The sequence below is a fragment of the Botrytis deweyae genome (assembly GCF_014898535.1).
Source record: "Botrytis deweyae strain B1 chromosome Unknown BDEW_007, whole genome shotgun sequence".
Lineage (NCBI taxonomy): Eukaryota > Fungi > Ascomycota > Leotiomycetes > Helotiales > Sclerotiniaceae > Botrytis > Botrytis deweyae.
The window spans coordinates 1236731-1261083 of NW_024066214.1; the positions used below are offsets into that span (position 1 = coordinate 1236731).

The 24353-nt window shown below is 42.1% G+C and overlaps 6 protein-coding genes across 6 annotated transcripts; 2 read left to right on the top strand and 4 right to left on the bottom strand.

The window, feature by feature from the left end:
- Nucleotides 1-1841: 1841 nt before the first annotated feature.
- Nucleotides 1842-3291, bottom strand: EAE98_004097 (uncharacterized protein). Its single transcript, XM_038951717.1, has 3 exons — nt 2869-3291; nt 2651-2733; nt 1842-2595 (listed from the first exon to the last, which is right to left on the bottom strand). The coding sequence occupies exons 1-3, from the start codon at nt 3037-3039 to the stop codon at nt 2334-2336; spliced, it is 516 nt and encodes a 171-aa protein (XP_038812190.1). The 5' UTR covers nt 3040-3291; the 3' UTR covers nt 1842-2333.
- A 4293-nt stretch (nt 3292-7584) lies between these two features.
- Nucleotides 7585-9347, bottom strand: EAE98_004098 (uncharacterized protein; the record flags this gene model as incomplete). Its single annotated transcript, XM_038951718.1, has 2 exons — nt 7585-8732; nt 8789-9347. The coding sequence occupies 2 exons, from the start codon at nt 9345-9347 to the stop codon at nt 7585-7587; spliced, it is 1707 nt and encodes a 568-aa protein (XP_038812191.1).
- Nucleotides 9348-11181: 1834 nt separating this feature from the next.
- On the top strand, nt 11182-13144 carry EAE98_004099 (uncharacterized protein; the record flags this gene model as incomplete). The annotated part of the gene is made up of 2 exons (XM_038951719.1): nt 11182-11701; nt 11817-13144. 2 exons carry the CDS (start codon nt 11182-11184, stop codon nt 13142-13144), a joined length of 1848 nt encoding a protein of 615 aa, XP_038812192.1.
- A 1813-nt stretch (nt 13145-14957) lies between these two features.
- Nucleotides 14958-18449, bottom strand: EAE98_004100 (uncharacterized protein; the record flags this gene model as incomplete). Its single annotated transcript, XM_038951720.1, has 9 exons — nt 14958-16745; nt 16802-16965; nt 17016-17288; nt 17380-17596; nt 17652-17817; nt 17954-18082; nt 18126-18169; nt 18218-18266; nt 18316-18449. 9 exons carry the CDS (start codon nt 18447-18449, stop codon nt 14958-14960), a joined length of 2964 nt encoding a protein of 987 aa, XP_038812193.1.
- Nucleotides 18450-19633: 1184 nt separating this feature from the next.
- EAE98_004101 (uncharacterized protein) lies at nt 19634-20449 on the top strand (the record flags this gene model as incomplete). The annotated part of the gene is made up of 1 exon (XM_038951721.1): nt 19634-20449. One exon carries the CDS (start codon nt 19634-19636, stop codon nt 20447-20449), a length of 816 nt encoding a protein of 271 aa, XP_038812194.1.
- A 1511-nt stretch (nt 20450-21960) lies between these two features.
- On the bottom strand, nt 21961-23599 carry EAE98_004102 (uncharacterized protein; the record flags this gene model as incomplete). Its single annotated transcript, XM_038951722.1, has 2 exons — nt 21961-23161; nt 23349-23599. 2 exons carry the CDS (start codon nt 23597-23599, stop codon nt 21961-21963), a joined length of 1452 nt encoding a protein of 483 aa, XP_038812195.1.
- Nucleotides 23600-24353: the final 754 nt, after the last annotated feature.

Genomic DNA, 24353 nt, shown 5'->3' on the forward strand with positions numbered 1-24353 from the left:
TCGAATATACTATATCTATATCTATATTTATTCTTCCCCTATCCCCTATCTTCTCTCCTTATCCCTCTCATCCCTCTCATCTCTTTTATTCCTCTTATCCCTCTTATCCCTTTCATTCCTCTCATCCCTCTTATCCCTTTTATCCCTCTTATCCCTTTATCCCTTTATTCCTTTTATTCCTTTTATCTCTTTTATCTCTTTTATTCTTTTATTCCTTTTATTCCTTTTATTCTTTTTATTCCTTTTATTTCTTTTATTCCTTTCATTCTTCTCATCTCTTTTATCTCTCTCATTCCTCTTATTCCTCTTATCCCTCTCATCCCTCTCATCCCTCTTATCCCTTTTATCCCTCTCATTCCTCTCATCCCTCTTACCCCCTCCCCTCATCTATTTATTCACATCCATTTATAATTCCATACCTATTTAGTATCTACCCACCTACTCAAATATAATCCCATAAATCTATTAATACATGTAAATAAACTATATATTATTTTTTCTTAATATCTATCCATTCATTACTTAAGCTTTCATTTATCTAAACTTTCTATTATTCAAGCTTCCCGGCCCACGACCTAAGCTTCTTCTCAATAGACTTTTTAATGAACTTCTTAATGGACTTCTCATCTATCTCATCCCTTTACTTCCCTTCACCCCCCTTCCCTTCGCTTCCCTTCCCCTTACTTCTATACAGCACAGCACAGCACAGTACAATTCATTAAATTCTAACTTCTAACTTCTAAATTCTAACTTCTAACTTCTAAATTCTAACTTCTAACTTCTAAATTCTAACTTCTAACTTCTAAATTCTAACTTCTAAATTCTAACCTCCAACCTCCAACCTCCAACCTCCAACCTCCAACCTCGAATCTCCGACTTCTAACTTCTAACTTCTCTTTCTGCCTACCAGATATGTAAAATCTTAGGTCTTGGGACGAGATGGTAATATCTGAATATATGAATAGATAAATAGATAGGTAGATAAATTCCAATTCCAATTCCAATTCCAATTCCAATTCCAATTCCAATTCCAATTCCAATTCCAATTCCAATTCCAATTCCAATTCCAATTCCAATTCCAATTCCAATTCCAATTCCAATTCCAATTCCAATTCCAATTCCAATTCCAATTTCAATTCCAATTCTAATTCCAATTCTAATTTCAATTCCAATTCTGATTCCAATTCTAATTTCAATTTTAATTTCAATTCTATATTTAATATCTATCTATCTATCTATTTTTTTTTTTTCTATCTTTCTATCTATTTATTTATTTTATTTATCTTTCTATTTATTTATCTTTCTATTTATTTATCTATCTATCTATTATCTATCATCTATCTATTTAAAATAAAAGGAATAGAATAAAATAAATAAAATAAAATAAGTGGAATGAGATATACTATAGTATATATATTACATTATAAGTATAAGTATAAGAAACGAGTATAAGAGATGAGTATTAGATATTAGATATTAGATATTAGATATTAGATATTAGATATTAGATATTAGATATTAGATATTAGATATTAGATATTAGATATTAGATATTAGATATTAGATATTAGATATTAGATATTAGATATTAGATATTAGATATTAGATATTAGATATTAGATATTAGAAAAGGAAAGTGATTAATTAATTGATTGATCAATTGATTAATTGATTAATTGACTCCTCTATAAAGTTTTCTCTCATTTCCTTTCTGTTATGTAATGTATTTCAAGGAGGAAAGGAAGGGAAGAAAGAAAGAAAGAAAGAAAACTCTCTTCTCGTCTCGTCTAGAACTCCTTGATACCATCTCGCATCTCATAGTATAACATCTCCTGTCCTCTCCTCTCCTCTCCTCACCACATATCAGCAAGCACAAATCAGCAAGCACAATCCATTACAATACACAGCCAAGACAAGAAAGATAGGTAGTTTAAATAGTAGGTAGGTATGTAGGTATCTCATTTCGAGCGAGAAAATTGTAGTCATGAATTTAAAATTAAAAAGTACCTTCCATCCCATTCCTTCCAAACCAATCCTCAAATGCTAAGTTGAAAAAATAAAAACACCATCGTTATGTGATTGGCATCACTCACTCAATCCATATGAATTATTTTGTACCCATTTCCATTCCCCCTCGACTGAAAAATCTCCTTTCCTTCATTTCCAGATTGCGATGTCGTCCAGTTCTTGCAAAGGATTCGATGCGCAGTCAGGAATGGTCGATTGTTTATCTGTCGGAAGATACTAGGTATATCTTCACATCCATGAACGAAACGAACTATGCGAGGGAAAAAATGCAAAGTGGAGATTCGTGTTTCTTTGAAATGGACTTCTTACAAGATGTAAGCAGCAACACCGAGGAGACCAGCAAGGCTGGCACCAGAGAGTGCCATGGCGCGGTTTCCGTTGTTGGATACAACGATGGGTGCGGTGGTGGAAGCAGATGGGCTGGATCCGGCTGGGGCAGAGGTGGTTCCGACGGATGATCCCTTGCTGGTGGTAACGCCACCGGTTGCTGCTGGTGCAGTGTTGTTACCCCAGGCGGGGGCAGAGCTGATGGCAGCAGAGCTAACTGGAGCAGTTGGGGCGGCAGTGCTAGAAGATGTGAGCATTGTGAAGATTTCATCTTCTGTGTCATGGGACTACATACCAGGTGTTGCAGATGACGGAAGAGGTGGTGTAAACTGGCTTGGAGATTGTACATGGGCAGTTGGTGATGGTGACCGTCTCACTCTGTGAAGCGCATTAGTATTTTGTGATGTGGTAACTCCAGCTTGAAACAAAGAAATGGTAGATCGCGTGGCTGGATTCTTCTGAATGGACCGCGCCAAACTACTTTGTATTCATGTTCCGGGTGGGAAGAAGTACCTCGGTGGCAGTGTAAGTTACACCGTTGAAGGAGAAACTGGTTGCAGCTGGGCAGACGGTGACGAAGGAAGTAACGACATCAGTAACCCAGACGGCAGCGATGCTGGAGTTTCCGTAGGCGGAGGCGGAGACTGCGAGAGCAGAGATCATGGCGACGGTAGAGAATTGCATCTTGAAAGATTTCGATTGATATTATTAAGGAATAAGTGGTGGATTATGGTTGGATTATTTGAGAGTTTGGATTTGTTTTGTTTACGAGAAACGAATGTAAGTGACCAAAAGTCGGGTGAGGGAGTATTATTGCGATGAAAAGGCGAAGAGGTGAAAGAGTGAATGTGAGGTGTATTTGGAGTGAATGAGGTAAGTGAGTGAAGAAAGAAGTGAGAGCAGGAGAGAGATTATAATGAGGATCTTATATCGTGAAAGTGGATCATGACCAAGCCAGGACCATGTAACTTTATTAATACTATGTACCCAGGTATGCACGATGAAATTCTACGAGAGGAAAGAAGTGGGAAAGCATTTGACCAGGACGGAAAATGATCGATCCCTTTTGAGAATTATTGGAGAATCATTTGAAAATCATTTGAGAATCATTTGAGAATCATTTGGAGAACTCTATCACCTCTGCTCAACTTTATCCGGGGACTAATGCCACATGGAGTTTAGATCTCGTCTGGACGATGCAGGTACACACCGGATATCATTGGATCAATGCCAACATTAATTTACGGCGACGGACGAATGAGAAGATGTGGTGGCGATCATCATTGGTTCCCAGAGATCAGCCAAACAACTTGTACAGGAGGATGATGGGAAGAATGGATTGAAATGTTTGGTCTTGGCAACACTTGGATAACTGGGCAAAGAGGGACGTTGTGAGAATGGATGGGTGGTGTGGGTTATTTGTGAAAGGAGAGAGGGAGTGAGAGGGAGAATGAGAGGGAGAATGAGAGGGAGAAGGAGAGGAAGTAGGAGAGGGAGTAGGAGATGGAGTAGGAGAAGGAGATGGAGAAGGAGTAGGAGAGAAAGAAGTAAAAGAAGAAGATTTAATATAAATAAGTTAACTGTCAAAAACGGTCAAAGAAGGTTGTCTATCCATCTGTCATTCTTCACTTAATTCTATTCACAAGCATTTTCCTTGATAACTGTACCTACTTTACCTACCATACATGATTTAATCACATCTAGATAATCTCATGATCAAGAAGTAATATCGTTAATATCGTTAACATCGTTAATGTCATGAACATCTTCTACAGTACAGAGTAGTTACTTCTCTTATTTTCTGATGAATTATATAATCAGTTGATTCATAACTCACAACTCACAACTCACAACTCATCAATCATCAATCATCAATCCATCATAAAAGATATCGATATCTAAATCTCAATCTCCTTTCCTTTCCCTTCCCTTTCCACTTCTAGTAGTAATGTGATGTGATATAATGTGGTTTGCTTACCTAGTACCTCCTAGTCTCTAGATCCCTTACAAGTTCTTCGGTCTTGCAGTAGCGTCAGGGGTAAACTCACTTGGTAGACTATCGTACTATCGTAGATATACTAATAAGATCTTACAATCGCTTCTACCGACCGACTACCATTCCTACCGATTACCACTTCTACCGGTATCTAATAATAATAATCCTAACGACGACCAGACGACTAAAGATAAGCCAGATCAATATCAAAAAAAGTTTAAGAAAAGTTTAAGAATAGTCTCATCATGACGCGAGAATCAAACAAAAAGAAGAGAATCCCCCGATAGAGTAGAAATGCATTTCTTATGCATTTCTTATTACATAGAGACTCATTCGTTACCGCTCCATCGCTCACTCGCTCACTCGCTCACTCATCCATTCATTCAATCTCCACTCACCAAGAAATCAATATTCCAAACTTTATTATTGAAGTGGATCGATCAAGACTCAATTCTTTTGCCTCTCATCTTCATTACGAGGTAATGTCCTCCGTATACGAAGTACAATAACAATAATACTTGGCCCGATTCTCTTGGTTCTTTTAATTTACATACCCAGCCCCAGCTATCTTCCACGACAACATGTGTTTGTTTTCTTTTGCAGCAGGAAAAACAAACAAACATACAACAATGAGGTTCTCCCGCTTAAACCTTGCATTAATATTCATATCACTCTCCTTATCATATCATTTACCCTTTCCCCACCAATGACTTCCCATAACCGTTACATTACAAACGCCAGCTTTTCATATCCTGGATCCCACAGATCATAAAGAAAATCCGGGGTGATGGTGGAAACCGAGCGGTAAGGAGCTGGTTGGTTAGTTGCTGGCTGGATGGCTGGATGGCTGGATGATTGGCTGACTGACTGGCTGATGAGTGTAATTGTTTCTTTCCATCATTCATTCCACAAGAGGGGTACGATGTCTCTTTCTTCATGAATTTCAACTTCACATCCAAGTTTACAATTAAACTCCAGACACTTCTTCCAATGCTCAATCAGAAATTACATTGCATTAATTGCAATTAGACATTGGAATTTCTCTTCAAAAATCTTCCGAGACACAAATGATAGAATATCTTTTCCTGTTGAAAATCGACCAATGTATCATTTGTTGTACCTGCATACGGCAATCATGCATGATTAGTTGCTGCGGGGAAGGATATCTTACTGGGAAGATTCTCTTGCTACTGTAGGGAAAAATCTCTCATGCAGTCAAACAAAGAGTTCCAGGATCTTATTCCTTTGGAAAAGAAGAAAATAAATGGAAGACTGACCATCGGTCCATTCGGAGTGTGTCAGAGAAGAATGCATGATGTTCAAGTGACATGGCATTTCACACAATTGCGAAAAGACTTCGGAGTGTACAAACCGAAGTCAATTATTCCTGATTTGGTGTACTCCCTGTTGATGCAACAAATCATTTCATTTTCCGACGGGTACGTACTTGAGTCTTTGAGATGCTCGTCTTGGTATCCCGTTTCAGCCGCCTACCCGAGAAGAGATGCCATGTTATGTTCAGGATGGATAATAGTGAAGGTTTTGCCACCGCAGCGTTGTACAAGATCGACGCATTGAGAGCAAGGGGTATTTCGGCGCATGTGGAAGAATAGGTCCAGATCTTTCGATGTTCTCTCTACAGTTATTATGTTTTGCCTTGTCTGATTGAATGAATAGAAGCACATCTAGAGCAAGTTCTTTCCCGATTGCCATATTGAGGTGTCTATTTTACATGCAGGTACATGTAATATGACTGGCTCATGCAGATGTTCAAATATGTTTGCTTGCTTATTCTTGATATTCTTGACATCATTGGCACCCCTTTCCTTTTGCGAATGATTAGTCTTAATCAATCTCCTCTTCCAAACATCCAATCTCCGTTTGATGCACAACATATCCCGTTTGTTATTCTAAACCTTCTGTGTTATGATGGGTTGTTAAGGACGCAGAGGATCTACGAACAATTTGTAACCAAGTCGGAAAATCAAAACTATCGAATCACATCACAATTTCACGAGTGACATCTTTGTGGAAATGAAATCGCACTATAGATCTGTGAAGGGCTCTTCAATTATCCCGCCTTTACAGATTTACACTACGATCTTGCGAAAAGATAGCAAAGCAAAGCAAAACACAGATAATATAACAGAGCAATAAATGACTTCATTATTGTTTCCTCTGTAGACCTGGCTGTTCTTTTAGATCTTGCTTTTTATTTCGGCTCTCTAGTCATCACTATCAGTTGTAGACTACTTTGAACAATTTTAGTAATATTCTGTTCTGTTACAAATATATACATCATTTTCAATCAATCTCAATCTCAACATATCATGACATAATGTCAGCTCTCTACTTTACCACCTACCACCCATACATCCCCGATCAATCATACTAATCGATAGCACCCGGCAAGTATTGAAGCGGACGATGATTACCTAGGTAATTGCAACAAACGAGCAAACCAAAACCGAACAAAATTATTCTGCCATAACCTAATCACGTGGACGGTGATAATTTTTCATTTGTTCAGAAAAGAAAATCGTTTTGTTGCATGTCTGAAAAATTGTTCGGTCTTTACTCTTCCCTTCCATCCTTCTTCTTTCTTCTTTCTTCTTCTTCTTTCTTTTTCAAGCTGGTGGGTGAGGTGAAATTTGAAGATTTTCTAGTGACGGGGATGGGAATATGGATGGGAATATGGATGGATGGATGGATGGATTTTGGAGGTTGAGGTTTGAGGGTATTTCTGGGGTGGTGTTTTTTCTTGGGGGTGAGAGGGGGTGGGTGAGTTGATTATCGAGTGATATGATATGATATGAGGGAGAACTATGTTGGTAGGTAGCTAGGTAGTTTGTTGGTGTTGGCTTGGTACTGTGTGCAGACCTGGTGGACTGAGAATTGGGTTGGGTGATGGGTGATGGGTGGTGGGTGATGGGTGATGGGTGGTGGGTTGAGTTGAGTTGAGTTGAGTTGATGATGGTTGATGATGGTTGGAGTTGCTATAGTTAGGTAGGGGGTAGGTAGGTAGGTAGGTAGGTAGGTACCTAGTAGGTAGGTAGGTAGGTAGGTAGTTGATTCATAGATTTGTTTGATTGATGATTGATTTGGTTTGTTTGTTTGATTGGTTTGATTAGTTAGTTGGTAGCTATCGATTTAATTTTTTAAATTTTTTAAATTTTTGATTAGAACTAACTGGTTTTTCCTCTCTCTTTTTATAAATAGTAGCCTACATATAGCTACAAAAGAAGATACTCCACAATCAACTCATCTCTTCCTCCTCTCTCTTGTAAAAATCGAAGCATCTCTCGAATTCCTTCTGAGTTGGTCGCGGTGCTGCTGTCGCTATCGCTGTTGCCGTAGAGATCGCTGAATTGTAGGTGGGTGGGGAAGGAGGGATGGAGGGTTGTGAGATTCATTTTTGGGGGGTTCTCTAGGGCGGTTGTAGAGCTGATTTCGATGGGGGGGTCATTTAGAGTGGCGGCGCGGGTTTGGGCGGGATCTTCTTCTTCTTCTTCTTCTTCCCTATTCCTTTCATCCTCCGCAGGTAAATTCTCAGCTTCCTTGACTAAGTTTCCTTCATCTTCATCTTCATCCCCATCCCCAGGATTCGAAAGATGGAAAAGCGAGCTTCTTGATGCGCAAACGATAGCACACATACGAGTTGTTCTTTCGATATATGCGGCAGGGATGAGAGGTTCGGGGTTCCAGTGGATGGAGAGGGTGATGGGCTTGCATTCTTTGGGTTTGGGGAGTCGCGAGAGAGGAGCGAGCGGGATTCGCGATTGTGTGGGAGGAGGAGGAAGAGGAAGTGCGGATCGGGTAGAGTGCGGTTCTGCAGGTTGTTGACCATCATCATCATCCACCTCGTCGTTCCCACTTTCTCTAACATCCCCAGCTTGTCGGGTTGGTCGACGCCTCCCCCCTTCCTCATTCTCCTGATTCTCCTGATTCTCCCCCGCACACTCTCGCGCTCGCGGTCCTCCACTCGCCCGCTCGATTTCCCACCTTTCCCCCGCCTGTCTCCTTCTCCTCATCTCCCTCATCTCTGCGGTTTCAGACCCTTCAGGCTTTCCATCAACCGGATCCTCATAGATCCGAAACTCCCACCTCCTCTTCCGATCTTTTTCCCCCCTTAATCCCTGGCTCTTGTGTTGACCAAATATCCCTAATACTCCTCCGTGGAAGGGGGATGTTTGTTCTCGTCTCCATGCGCTCCCTAAACCTACTTCTCCCACTCTACTCCCTAGATTTCCTAGTGGGTTATGAGTGAGAGTATTTCTCCCACTAACACCACTAACACCACTAACACCACTAACACCACTAACAACCATCTCACCCCCTTCAATCCCATCCCCCATCACTCCTTCTCCCCCATCTCCACTCTCTACCTCATCTCATCCGTTAGCTAGACCCCTCAAAATATCAGGAATTCCAATATACCTTCCATCCATTCAACATGTTTCTGCGCCTCTTCTCTTTGCGATCGAAGCTTCTTTTCGATGGAGATGATTACCCGCGCTACTAGAAAATCATAACTTGCATGGACTAGTTCCTCGGGAGTGAAAGTTATAAATTCGCAATCGAGGAGGGGAGTTGAAGATTCGGAGGAGCTGAATGCGAAGAGGGGGAGCGAGAGGCCGGGTTGGTAGGGGGCTGGAGAGCTTGGTTGAGTTTCGGTGGAAGGCTCGGTTGGGGGGTTGGGGGGTTCTTCGTCTTTTGAGGGTGAGGATGGGTGTGTGTGTGATTCTGATGCTAGTGCGACTTCTAGAGATCTGAGAGAAAGGGTAGTGGGAAGAGGAAAAGGAGGAGAGGAGGGAGAATCGGCGGAATGGGAATGAGAAACTGTCTGGGGAGGGGAAGGAGGGAATGATAGAGCAGATTGAGGTGGGAAATCGGATGTGGAAGGGATGGGGATTTGGGGGAGGGAGACTGATTTGATGAGTTGCTTGTTGGGATCAGTGGGATCGGGAGAGTCTTTGGGTTCGTTGGGTTTGGACATCGTGGATGGAGATGATGTGGATGGGGATGGGATTCGATGTAGATGTAGATGTATGTGAGGGTATGGAATGAAATGACGATTTTGGGGGAAGAATCGAGATATTGGCGGGATTATGATTGGGGAGTTGTAGGATAGAGGATTGATGGGGAGGAAGATGGGGAAGAATGGATAGGTGAGTAAGAGAGTAAGTACTTACTTATATACTGATACTACATAATACGATATAGCACGAATGACGAGAAAGAAGAGAAAAAGAAAGAAAAAGAAAGAGCTTTACAGATAGAGGGTCATGGGGTATAATAGAAACATTCTGAGATTTGTGAGAAGGTCATGAGATTTTGATCTTAGGAGTGATCTTGATGTCACTCTGAGAGTCAATTGGAATAAAATTATAAGGTATTTCTTCCGTCCAAAATTTCATTTCGTATTATCTGTTTATTTCCACATCTATCCAAAATCCCAAGACTCTCGTTAAAGAATCTCAAAGTATTGAGATTTGAATGAATGGATGTGTGATGAGTAGCAAACACACAAGCAAATATTGTCTCGTGGATAGAAGTGGAGTCATTCCTGTGATGGATATGCTGTAGAAGCTTTTATTTTGTGGTTTTGTTTTATGTTTTTCTTGTAAGATTACCTTCTTATACTTTCTTACACCTTCTTTCCTTCCTTTCTTTCTTCTATGCGAAAATCAAAATGAAGATGAAGATAGATGTGGAAGAAAGAAATTTGGGGGTGGTGAGTCATGGCACTCAAGATATAAAGCAACATGTGTTTCGCTTTCTGCAATGCATTAAGCGAGCGAGAGGAGTGGAAGGAGTGGCTGGGATTTCTTGAGATTAGACAGTAGATGGATAGAGAACAAAGGGAATGCGATGGAAGAGAAGAGAAGAGGGGATAGAAAGCTTGATGTTCAGATATTTATATCTCCTTTCTTTCTTTCTCTTCTGAGAGGAAGAGAAGGGGAATAGAAGAAGGAAGTGAAAAATTTGGATTGGATTGGATTGGATTGGATGGGATTGAATTTTTCTCAAGGCTGTATTTTATGTTAATATCTGGATACACATTCTACCATTCACTACACTTCTCATACTGGCATAGGTATCCAAGTTAGCTCAACCGAGCAAAGCAAACGTTAAAAATCACGAAAATTCAGGATCTCACTTATTCCCGAAATTTAAAATACAACATACAGTAGTCGTGCAGCGGAGATGTCTTTCCCCTTTTTGTCGAAACGAAATTCGCGCTTCCGGTCTCGCGAATCGCGATACCCGGAGAGGAAATCTAAGATGGGTTTGAGAATTGGATCGAGGGTGGAGAGATTTAAAACCTCTTTTTCGATTTTTCGAGGGAGAAAAGGTTCGATTGAGAGGTGTCAGGGGAAGAGGAGATTTGGTATTAAGAGACGATGGCGATTTCGAACTCGTTTCCCATCTCGATTTCGATTTCGATCACGAAACCTCAAAGCCTCGTCCCGAATCTCCGCTCGTCGATGGCATTTTCCAAGCTTCAAATCGAACTTGATGACTAGATTTCCTCTCAAACTCCATCTCAAATCTAAGTGTCGAAAAAGGAAACTTAAGCAAAGACACGAGTTGGTTATTTCTGCTCCGATTGTGAATACGCATTATCCTGGACCCATCGATGATTCGGTAAATGTAAGTAATGAATCTAGATCTTAATTCCCATCTGGATAGTTCGTTAACAAACAGTGTGATAGAATCCATTAACTCCGCTAAATCAGCAAGTGATCCCTGGATACCAGTACCCCTTTTCCCTTGCGCCGGAAAAATTTCCAGAAGTCTTTTATAGACTTCATCGTACGGAGAATTGGATGGATATCCACTCGCCCCTGCCCTCTCAACCGTACAATCCTTCCGAACACGGCTGGTCTGCGAAAGATACACAGACTCCTCTCCCCTCCTCCCCAAGAGAAATACTTGCTCTAGTACGAAATCATTTTTCTGAGAAAAGTGCGTATGCATCTACACCCTCGAATTCCATCTTTGTCCCGGGGGTATGGAGAGCAGGGAAGAGTTCGAAGGTTAGTTTGTGGGATGATGAAGAGGATGCGCGGGAGGAGGGGAGGAGGATTGGTGGAGTGGAGATTTTTGAGGTGGCTGGGGAGGGGTTGAGGGAGGGGGGGAGTGTGGTGTTTTGTTTGGAGGAGTTGTTGGGGAGGAGTAGTGCGTTGTGTTGGGTTACAAGGGGGAGGTATGGGAGGGTGGGTTCTGGGAGGAAGGGGAAGGGGAAGGGGAGGAGAAAGGGAGGAGGATGGGGATGGGGGAAAGGAGGGAGGAGAGAGGGAGAGGGGTTGAGGGGGAAGGCGTATTTGGTTGTGGGGGTTATTCCTGGTGAGTTTTTTTTTTTTCAGTTTTTTTTCGGCATGGGTGTGTCCTTGCGTGTCTGTTTTTGGGAATGGAAAATGGAAATGGAATGAATGATGTAGAGGGAATACTAACTTTACAGGTACACACAATCTTCCGCATCCATCTCCCATTATTCCCACACCAAATACAACAAACGCAAACACAAACCATGCATTTCATATCCAGAATAAGGAAGAAGATTTTATAAATGAGGGAACAGCAAGAGCTTCCTCGTACTCTAGCATCTCTACGCATGGCCGAGAAAATTCTGGTACTGTTGGAGAGTTTGATTTTGAATTCGGGCAGCAACGGAAACAAGACCAAGAACAAATTCGAGATACTCCCCTTTCTCAGATACCATATCCATCCTCCCATATCAAACATCCAAGCCTCCGCGAAAGAAAATATAATCCTGGGGTCTTCAAGTGGACTCTAGAGAATCCCCACGCGAACGATATACAAGAATTTGAGATAGAAAGAGATGTGAGGAGATGTGCGCTGGGAATGAAACGCGATAGCGCGTTTAGAAGAATGGAGAAGATTTCGGAGGATATAGGGGATGGGGGATTTGTGGACGAGAGTGTGGGTGGGGGTGAAGTGGGAGTGGAGGAGGAGATGAGGGGTATAGATGATGAGCGCTCGAGAGAATGGAGTTGGGGCGATGGTGAGAAGGAAAGGGGATACGAACAAGAGAAAAATTCAAACCCAAAGAGAAGAATTACATCAACAGCGAAAATCACGAGGAAAGGGACGTTTGGTGAGAAGTTCAGAGAGAAATCAGCAGTTTTTCAAGATGAGGAGAGGGTTTCTTTGCGGGACCAATCATTTACATCGCGCGATTTCGATAGGAGTGATAGTGATAGTGATGGAAGAGGGAGAGTGGAGAGAACTCGATTTGTTGATACAGGAACATCGATTTGTGATCGCATTTTTGGCGAAGAAGATAGTTCGGAGGATGGTTTGAGCGCGGGGGATGTTCCTGCGGGTGCGGGTGCGGTGAGGAAGAGGGAGGTGGTTTGTGGGATGTTGGAGACGAAATGTGGATGTGATAATTGTGCACGGGAAGAGGGTGGAGATAGAAAATCTAGGAGTTTGGGTATGGGACTACCTGGGAAGAAGGTAAGGAGGGAAGAAAATGATTGTGAGTATGAAAGCAGCAGTGGGAGGGAAAGAAAAGACGTATCCCTTGGTTCGCGTATGTCTTCTTTTGTCGGCGCGGTGGATAATGATAAAGATAGTGAGGAGCAAGAGGATTTGCAGCATGAGGATACAGATTTCGATATCGAAACCACTGAACGAGAAGAAGCCATTCATCCTCAAACCACCGCAAAATCCACCACAAAATCCAGGATCCCGATAGAATATCTCAAATCTAGAAGACCGATCCCCAGAAACACGATATCGAGAGATGCTACTAGAGATAATTAGAGATACCTATCTCAAAAACGATAAACAGACAAGAAGATGGGAATGTGAGATGGGTGGGAGAGGATTAGTTGATTTGATTCCTGAGGAACGAGTTGAAGATAATTGATCGGGATCGGGATTGGAATGGGGACTCAGGGGGATGTAGATATGATACAAGGAGGTAATAGATCTGAAATATTCTGGCACTGCGAAATCCGATTGACTTATTTCCACTTCTAGCATCGGATTTCCTTTTCGCACTGACCGAATTCCAGAGTTGGGTAGCACAGCACGTCTTTCCCAATCTGAACAAATGTCCAGACCTACATCTGTATTCACATCCACTCTCAACTCCCACTCCAATCCCGGGATGGAAATCGAAATCGAACCCGAACCCGAAACGGAATTCCAAATTGAAATCACCAAAAATCACAACAAAAAAAACTCTATCTCTTCAAATCCATTCTCGCCCTCTTCATTCGTCTCTACAACGACATGACAAAAAATGCTATCTAGTTGAGTGGGAAGATTTGTGGGTTCCTATGTGGTAGGTAATGAGGGAGATGGATAGGGCTTTGGGGGAATGTGGAGAAGAAGAGATGTGGGAAGTTGGAGAGGGGAGGGGAGGGAAGACTGGAGAGGATTGCATAGGAAGAGGAGATTGGGGACATGGGAGGGAAGAAGAAAAAGAAGAAAGATATCTGGTCGAGCGAGAGAAAATCTCAAGACCTGAGTGTGTAGAAAAGACGATGGTGAGTGAGAGATTATTCGAGGAGCTTGAGAAGAGGAGGAGATGATGGAGGGTTCTTGAGGAGGGAGGGAGAATTATTGACGACACGAATATTAAAAATGATGATCAATTATCAGTAACCTCCATATGATTACTATGATTACCTACCTAACCTACCTATCTACTTAGAGAAATTAACCGAATAAATCCAAACAACTCATCCATTCACCCCCCTACATCTTCCCTTTGATTTTCTCTCTCCCGAGGTCTCTCTCTATCTCCTCTTCAATCTTCAAGATAACATACTACTCGATATACAAGTAGGTACCTTATCAAACACATCCATGGATCAAATCAAACACATCAAAAAATCCCAGCCGCATGCATAAATACAAAAAACATCTCACTTAATCCACCGAGGTACTCGACCTCATCTTCATCTTCATCTATTCTGCCATACCTATGTCTCGAGACATGAATGAGTTTACCCGTAAAGATAGAGTAACACCTGACTTTTCTTCCATTTATTATTAATTTCCTCTTACCAAGTTAGATTTTAAGATTTGAATTTGAGATGTAAGATTTGAATCAAACTGCATATGAGAGATTATAATGACAAGTTATACTTTTCAGGATTTCAGAATCGAAGAGAAAAAATAGAAAAAGAAGTCTTCCGATCACGAGTAGGGGAATGAATATTCCATTCCATGTATCTATCGTAGTTGATGCATTTATTATTTTGTTTCTTGGGAACTTTTGGTAATAGATTAGTTTATCTATAGAAGCACTTGTATGGGTGAAGGTATATGTGAAAGTATTCATGTTTATACTCGATGGGATGTACTCTCTTAGGAAGATGCTTGGTGGTAGATGAGACAATGTGGATTTTCTTTATATAGTGATGGAAAATAGGCAGAGAAAGAAGGAGGAAGGGGAAGAGTGTGGTCTTGATGAGAAGCTTTGTCAAGGGAAGAATGAAAAATAAAGGAGCAGAGAAATCAGACTGTAAATTAATTGGAAATTTATTTTCTCCGCAAGAATATTCCAAAAATATCTCTCCTCTCATCCTGTCCCCCCTACATCTCCTTCCCAGATCCCCTCACTCTAAGCATACTGCAATCTCTCACTGCTATAAGCTGGCTGCAGATAACTCCAATCCCTACTAAACCCAAACCCACTCTCATAAACCCCATAACTAACCAACTCCACACTATCCAACTTCGCCCCCTCATCTTGCATCGCCCACAAACTAATCGCCAACTTGTTCTTTCCTCGGTTATTGATGATTCCTGGTGGAATAGGGAACACTGTTTGCGGTCCAATATGTGGTACGTATTTTCCGTATTGGTAACCGTTGATCCAGAACATAACTCTGGCAACAGTGCCCGCTGGTGCGGAGAACTTAATTCCAAGCGGAACATCGAGGTCTGCATCGAGTACCAAATTGAAAGTCGTAGAATACCATGAGATTCCAGAAGTATTCAGACCCACCAAAGGAGTAGATTTTGAAGACAAAGAAGGAGAAGAAGGTAAATGCCATCCGAGTCTCTCGCCGTAGAAACCACCCTCATTCATAGGACCACGTACTGCATCGATATTTGCACTACCTCCTGCATTTCCTTGTATTTTCCAAAGTTTGAAACCGGTGGAATTAGCTGGTTTGGGTAGGAGAGATGCGCCGAGGATACCACGGGGATTTTCGACTCCCTTCGCAGTGGATGTCTCGTCGTGTCCATGATAGTCTACTACAACTGTGACAAGGTTATTGGTGAGTTTAATAATAGAGGTGTGGGTTGAAAGATCGAGAATGGCGTTGGTAGTTGTTGCAGTCGCATTACCAGTGTTTCCACCGATCAAAACACCGTTTAACCAGGCAGACCATCCAAATGCTAAACCTCCCGATGCGGTGATATTAATTGATGTGTAATTGGAGCCATCGAAATATCCACGGTAGATTTTAGGTCCAGTGTAGTATCCATAGTCACTTGAGAATAAGACAGGGAGAGTCGCTGGAGCAATTGGACTCAATGTAGTTGTTTTGTTACAAACAGTCCATTTTGAATCGTCGTAGGAGATTTCTTTTTCCGGAAGAGAATTTGCAGATTCCCAATTAGTTAATTTTGGCAGAGAAACAATTCTACCTTCAGTACCAGGAAGTTTTGCGATGTATGAACCATATTTTGTCTTTGTTGTGAATAATGGAAAACCATTCCATACAATAGCCTCGATCAATTTATTTCCGGAAAAGACTTCAATATTTGTGGTTTTGTCGACATCGCCAGAAATATTAACCACCCCGAAAGATGTAGTTGCATTTCGTACGAGGTATGGTCCTAAAACAAATATTTGTTCATCTGGCTTGACATCAGGATTTGATGTTGTTGCTGGAGCCCAAAATTTCCATGCTGAAGGTTGATCGAGTAAATATACTAAAGCTCCATCAGAGAATTTAACTACTGTTTGACCAGATCCTTGAGTATATGTGAAGGTTTGTGAGCTCGACGTATAGTTGGATGTGGAATTTGCAGCGAAAACAGAATTTCCATAAACTTGATAGGTCAATTTTTTTGTAGTTTTGAAAGCAAATTGACCAACTTGTCCTTCTTCGAGATATAAAACTAAAACGTCAACGTCGAACACACCATATGTAAGAATATCCGCAGATGCAAAAAGAAGTGTATGCTTTCCGAATGTATAATCTGTGACGAGAATTTTGCTTTGACGACCATTTAGATTAACATTAGAAGCAGTCACAGCACCCAAGGAGGTATTTAGGTATACATCAAATGTTACTGATGCTGTTGAGCTGGACTTCGCTTGTTGGACTGTTGTAAATCCAGCTTGAGTATCAGGGTTTCGCAAAACCCATGACCAAATGCCAGTTGAAGAGACCTATCATTGATCAGTTTTGTTTCTGTATATGTCTGTCTATACAATGAGGTACGTACACTATATCCAGTACCATTACCGATCATATCTGTCTTGAGCAGATCAGTAGAAACTCTGGTGAAAAGTCCAATAAGTTTGGTCTGGGATAGTTTGTCTCGAATTTGACGAGTTTCCCGAAGAGGAGCTGCGTAGTCGTAAGAACTGTACACCACTGGAGCTGCAGCTATTCAGATTATTAGAATTAATTCATTTTTGTTGACAAGACACACTCACAATGACCCCAGTTTGTACCACCCCAAGCCATATATAAGCTCATAAGAGTTGTTCTTTGCCCAATGTTGTTCTTGTAATAGACGTCTGCAAAGGCAGGCGAAAGTTCAGATTGGCAATCATCATAAAAGCTACCACCCCATGGAGTAAAGTAACCACCCTCAAACTCCGGAAAGTAATTTGGTTGTGTGTAAGAGTAATTTGAGAACCATTGATAATAATTGCGAACAAGATTAAAACCAGAGGCAGGGTTAGTACATGACAATCCACCGGGGTCTACATTATTATTGTGTCAGCCAATTCGCAGGAATAGAAGATAAAACTAGACCCAAAAATACATTGAGCATCAGCAATGTAATGTACTTACACGAATCTAAGCCATAAACATTCACAGCGCCACCAACGTTTTGATAATCGGTACTCCACGATATGCTTCTTTGACCTTTCTCATTGTGACTAAGAGGGACAGTAATGCCAGCATCTCGAAATGCAGCTTTAATTTGTTCCATGTAAAGAACCAAAGAGTTAGTCGCTGAGTGAGTTGTCTCTTGAAGTTCATTCTCAACCTGATTGAGGATAACAGGCTGTCTTAGGGGTTAGCACGCGTTGATCTTTTTTAACACATGTGAAGAATCTTACGCCTCCGTTAGTGATTTGATTCTTTGCTAGAATTCCTCCAATTTCCGTGATCCATGGAAGCCAGGATTCATAATATACAGCATTGTTGCTTCTTAACGTCCCCAGACTTCCATCGGAACCCCATAACGCGAAGCCTCCACCATTGGTCTCAGCGTTGCAATAAGGTCTGTGTAATTTTGGAGTCAGCGAATGCCTCTTTCCAGATAAAGATATTGGTGGAAATCAAGAGGAAGAGGGGTTAGTTGCGTGTCAATTTGGGCATTGGGAATGAGAATTTGAAGTAGTGAACCAAATTAACTTACCCGGCTCGAGCAATGACCCAGATTCCTGCTTCCTTTGCATAATCAAGAACTCTTTGAACATTCTTGCCTGATGTTTCAAAGTCAAATTTTCCTTTTGAGGCCTCGTGATAAGACCAGAAAAAGTATACACTATACTAGTTAGACAATGCAAATTGTGCAAGATTGATCCTACCTAATTGTGTTGAAACCATTTGCTCGAAACTTTTGGAAGATATCCTAGACCAGCGTAAGATCTCTGTAAGATCTGGGGGGGGAGAAACGTACGAGCCATAGTTCGGGAACGGGCATCCGTTGATAATGAAACTCGGCAGAGCTTGACTGGCAATTAGCAAAAATTGAATAATAACTTTGAAAAATCTCACAATATGAACACTCTAGAGCCATTGACTGTCAAACTATATGGATCCCATTCTACAACATCGGTCAATCCATCATTTGTAGCAGCTCCACCCCACAATAGGAGACACAACGTCGTGAAGATGTTTAGTAACCTCATGATTTCACTTTGTGTTAGCGGACTAAACATCAATCACAAAGTACAACTTATTTCTTATATAGCAATTTGAAAATAGCATCATTTAGTAAATAAAGCTTGTGATCCAGGGGTGATGTTCTTGCCGACGCACCCCGCAATACGACGGCTCGGAAGATATTAGATTTCCAGCAATCAGAAAGACAACCATTGTGGATTCCTCGAGATCCGAAGCCATAGTGGAGATAGTACACCGGTCTTGTTTTTTGGCTAATTGCATTGTTCAAATGATGATCTTAGAGAGAAGATTTTTCAAAGTTTTTTTGTGCTAACATTTGACATAACTCGGCGAACTTTCAACCGAGCGGCAATGTATATATTGTTCGGGGTGTGATAAGTTGATATACCCCGACAGGCACAACAGGTACCAAGACCTTAAGTAGCATCTCGGCTACAGAAATTATGATATATATATTGTTCCGATGAGAATGAATCAAGGAGTGATGGTATAAGGTACCACTTGCCTTAACTGGTCATCAGAGATGTGATCTTGGACCGAGTAGGTCTAACAGGAGGCTCGGTTCAAAGGAATAAAACTGAATGGGGATGGCTTAATAGAGTCATATCAACGAATTTCAAGAGGTATGCAATGTCTTTGGCCATCATTAAAGTTATTGATGTGACATATGTTGCAGACTTGTTGTTGACTTGCTGCATTGCATTGCACCACAACCTACCTAGGTAGGTATGATTAGGTTGTTCAAGGATCAAATCTAATCCGGTAAGGCCGGTGGTAAGAACAATTTTCCGTGTCACATGATTGTCTTGGCATTTATGATGATGATGATGATGATGATGTAATGAAGCGCGCACAGCCTCTATCGGCAGCCACAAGCCGATTTCGATTGTGCCATGTTCCCGTCTTGGTATGAAGTTGGAAGTTGGGACGAAAATTCTCGTGTAACAGAAAGGTTAATCCTCGAAATATTCATCAGCTGAGCTGAGGTGAGCGGCTCCCGGCAGCTGACTGGATATTGCGATCATGTTTTGTATTTGTGACTCAATCATCATTCACTCCTTCATATTATATCAACAACGTATTTCTGAGGACTAACTACAATACACATTGACCAAGCAAGGTACAGGAGATACTGCGCACATAGAATTGAGATTTATATTTCGAAGAGATATAGATAAATATTATCAATATGGTCATCCTCGGCGGCCTTGAAATCCTCGCAGCAGGTTACCTTCTAAAACAACATCTCAAACACAAAGAAGAGAAGCAGCGCCTCGAGATTGAAGCTCTGGACCTCGACGAGCAGTCTTATCGCATTTATTCTCCTGATCGTGCCGGTCCGGGACATCGGAGACGGAGACGGTCTCGCGACCGGGAGTACGATCGCGCTTATGATAGGGATGCGAGTAGGGATAGAGGGAGAGAGAGAAGTAAGGAGCGCAGACACAGACGAAGAGATTCGCCAGAAAGAAAATATACATATGACAAAAGGGAGCGCGATAATCGAAGAGAGGATAAGAGGAGCAGTAGGGAGGATCTGAGATATACCAGTTCGCCACCACGAAAAGGATATTATGCGCCGCATCCAGAAACGCAGATGCGACAACATGCGCATTCACCCGTTGGCGCATCCTCAACACGATGGGTTCCTCCACCACCTCCTCAACAACGCATGAATACCCCGCCTATAATCACTACGTCTCCTCCTTTCAACCATCATTCTCAACCTCATTATCCGCCTTATCCAACATCACAAAAGCCTCTTCACCCAACATTCGCGAACGAACCATATGCTTACCCGCCCGAGAAGTTACCTGAGTCTATGTTGAGGCCTGGTGCGCCCACTCGGGGTCGCTCTTCATCTGCGCCGGGCGATGTATATGAGATTCCAAGAGCGAATACCTCGAGAGTTAGGATCGCGGTTCCGGGAGAAGATGAACTTACAATTCCGGGCGAAACACAAGATCCGCCACCTGCATATGAAGAGATTGGAGGAAGACGTTGAAAAGATTCATACAGATACCGCCAGGCCGGTCGGTTGCGATAATGATCATGTATGACGAACGAGGCTTAGGGACTTGGGGTTGGTTATGCGATAATACTTGCATCATATGGATTTTGATTTATTGACTTAGGTTAGGAGTTTAGTATGTTTCGGCATATCCATTGGGACAGATTTATTTCCAAGGGAGAATATCATACACGGTTATTCATGGATCGATTGATTTCGGCACAGCTACTCGGTGCCGGTCACCGGTCTGGCGCGATCTCATATCGCTTGTAGGATATGATACATCGGAGGCAAGAGCTTCATCTCATTTTGGAAAAAGGTTCACAAGGAAAAGATTCAGTTATTTTCGGTGGAAAGTTTGCCGTTGCTTAATGGATTCAGTATAATTTTTTCTTAGTCCACAGGGCCCTTTGTGGCTCTCAATTGGCTTTACCGTGAACTCCTGACTCCCATGACATCGGCTCAACGACAATAGCGGCGAAGATATAAGTATAGCCCCTTCCCTCTATTGTGAGCCCATCGAGGTCTAGCCTCGCGATATATGATTTTGAAATGTCCTGTTAGTTATCATGCCGGACTATATCTTTTCATTATCCTTCATTCTTAAGAACCTGTTCCGGGAACAAGACGACCCGAGAAGATCTTCACACAAGGGAGTGTAACCTCATTGCCGCATTTTGGCATTGACAAGAGATACTTTACAACACCACCCTATGTGTACGTTTAGAGGCGGAGTCGCTTCTTGAGCTTATCAAGCAAACAAAATCAAGATGATTAACAGACCCAGTTGGGGGCAAAATATCGTCAACGCCTGGGACGTCTCAGATCTTGTCTATGCATGATAATTTGATGTTGGTAATCGGATCTACCCGCTCGAGACAATGTCAGACGGCAGATCAACCTTGACAACACGACAAAGTTGTCTCATGTTATCAAAATACATTCTCAACCCTACCATTTAAATGTCATAACGGACACACAAGTATTCAAACACCTGTTCAAATAATAACGGCCACGGTTATACTGTCTGATAGACTATCGAGAAAATTGTAGTCCTAGCGAACAGCTGCGACAAAACTAAAGTAGTTCCAACTTGAAGGATTGTAATTGAAGCCTAACTCGACAGGCCGATACAACCTCATTCGCTGTCACTACAACCTCTTTCTTGTGCCGTGCGAATATTATCAATCAGTCCCACAGGGATCAAAAGGAAATTTGTACATGAATTTAAGAACATCTCAAGTACCATTTTTATAGTTCTTCTCCTCTACTTTTCCACTACTCCCTCACTCATTCGTCACATCTGGAAAATTTTCCTTCACACAACGATGAACATTCTGTTACGTCCATTCTCTGTTTCTTCTTGTAGTGCACTCTCTCTTCTCCTATTCGCAAGTCGAGTAATTGCAGACTTTACAATAACGAATTAGTAAATAAGTGTAATATTTCAAGTACGTATTCAAATTCATTAAAAGCCCCAGTTCCCACCAATTCAAATTCAAAAGCTAAGCAACAAAATTTCCACGAGCTCGAAACACTTCTGCTTCTCCTGCTTCAATGAAAAGATGGAATTTATCTTCTTCATCGCCATCCTCGATTTTCTCTTCGCCAGTATCGACTTGAATGCTTTTTTGAGGAGCCGCTTGCAAGTGCCCCTTGAATATAGCCTTGACACCCGCTTTGAACATAGGTTTCAATCCCTCACGAGAATCAACACACGCCTGTGTAAAAGCCGGTCCTTTGCCGCCAATCCCTGCGGCCTTTGTGAACTTTTCCGAATCTTCCAATAGCTCGTACGTGACAGTGAAGCCAAACGCAACAAGAGGTCCAATGACGGGGATGAATCCCAGTCCCACGGCAACAAAGCCAACGAAAAGATCCTTGATAAACTTATCTTCCGGCTCTTCCTTAACGTATTGTATCTTAAGGCCAGCCTCTTTCCCCTGTGCAGCGGCCCAATCGATGGATTGAGCCATGTCAATATCCGCGATAACTTTTGATTCATGGACACAACGTCTGTCGAACAAGGCAAAGCAAGCATATATATCCTGCCACTCTTCGGTACGATTATCTTCTGGAACCAAAAGCTGGCATGCCAATTTGAAAACATCAATTCGAAGTGTCCATTGAGGCCGCATCCCCAATCCCGTTGTGTCATCTGCCACTGTGTCTTTGGCATAGCTGACCTTAGCAAAAACCTGACTTGGCGCCTTTCCATCAGCCTTGACAAAGCCAGGTGTGAGTCCAGGCTCCGGTATTGGAGGACCTTCGTTTCCAGCTTCTTTGGCCAGATCCCATAATCTATTGTTTATTGCAACGAGTTGGTTCATTTGCTTACCCCAGGCCCAGTTGTGATTCCTTACTTTGTTCCAGTCCTCGATAGCTTTATTGACTTGGGAGATCGAATTCCAGCGATAATTTTTGAGAACATATGATTTTGGTATCCCCTTTTGACCACGGACATCGACACGCGAGAAAATTGCATGTCCCTTGTGCCGAGGATGAGCATTGAACGCGCAGGGAATGTAGATGGCCCTGATAGGGTATGTCAGATCGACCCAGAAGAAGCGTTCCTGAGTAGTTGGGCGGGGAACTGCGACGTAGCAAACAGCGGCAGAGCCTGTTTGACGCCACAGCTGACCACGACTGATATTGCATTTGAGGCGATATGTGCGTTTGATGTCCTCGGCGCTAGGGCCGTACATTCTGGAAGATCGGGGAGTCAGTATTGCCTATTGAAGCAAGATTTTGAAGAAGAAAAAAAGAAGAAATAGAAGGGCTGAGAAGCAAATTAAAGATACTTCTTTATTAGCCATCAAATGGATAATGGAGGGTGAAATATGGGAAGAAAATTAGACATTAAGAAAGCGCTTGGTCAGCGTATTGTACTGACGCGGTCATAAATTCATAGCGGCCGTACCCTGTGCTGGCAAGGCCCCCCTCAAAGACTTGTTGTCCGGTTCTTGGGTGACCGCCGTACTTTAATGGCGGGGGCCACATGTATGCTTCGTCTTCTGTCGCGTTGTAAACGACTTCGAGAAGCATCCACGAATAGAAGTCTTCCGGCTTCGAGCCATCGTAGCCTGGGCTCTTGAGACTTTCTTTCAAGAACCACACTGTACCTTCACGAGGTGCTGCAGCCATTTTATGTCTTGGTTGAAGGCAGAATAGATGTATAGTAGAAGGGAAGTCGAAGAGGAATGTGCAGTTCGCAGTTCAGGTGCAGTATATCCGTTTTAACAGGAAATGTTTACGATATAAGAAACCACAACTAACAGTGGCATTAAACTCGACCGAGGTTCATGCTACAACTGGCACTGCTCTCGTGCCTAATACCGTGTGGCGCACTTACACAATATGCTGTCGACATTGATTATTCCGAATTCTGCGACATTCGGGTATCAGATTATGTCACCAGCTACTATGAGGTTCCACAGGTGTTTCTCCGCTTTAGCAGATCGGCGTGGATACTGCTGTCTTTACCTGATCCTGCATTATTTCGATCAGAAGTCAATGTCGAGTAAAGTAAAGTGTTTCATCACTTAGGTTTCGTTCCGCATATCTGCATGCGGGTCCCAAAAAATTGTCCACGTCGACTGTGTTCAGCTAAATTCTCGTAGAAGGCTGAGCTGGATATCGAGCGATTCAGTCAGTGTAACATATTTTGAACACTCTCGAAATCGGTTTAACAAAGACGGAAGCATGGTGATCGACTTGGCGTCGTAACTACACCCTACGAAATCCAATAATCAGGAATTTCCTGACTCGGTGTCGGGAAACGACGATTTCAGATCGAAATCGTAAATTTCAGATTTTGCTCTTCTCAATTAAAATTAGATCAAATATCTAAGATAAACTTCATAATTCTTCGGTATATCTGGGACTCCTGTATGATCAA

Bases quoted from the DNA above. Each gene is read 5' to 3' on its own strand.
- EAE98_004097 (XM_038951717.1), bottom strand. From the start codon at position 3,039: ATGCAATTCTCTACCGTCGCCATGATCTCTGCTCTCGCAGTCTCCGCC. The intron at 2,734-2,868 runs GTACTTCTTCCC...TGCGCTTCACAG, and splicing joins TAACTTACACTGCCACCGAG to AGTGAGACGGTCACCATCAC. The intron at 2,596-2,650 runs GTATGTAGTCCC...CACATCTTCTAG, and splicing joins TCCGTCATCTGCAACACCTG to CACTGCCGCCCCAACTGCTC.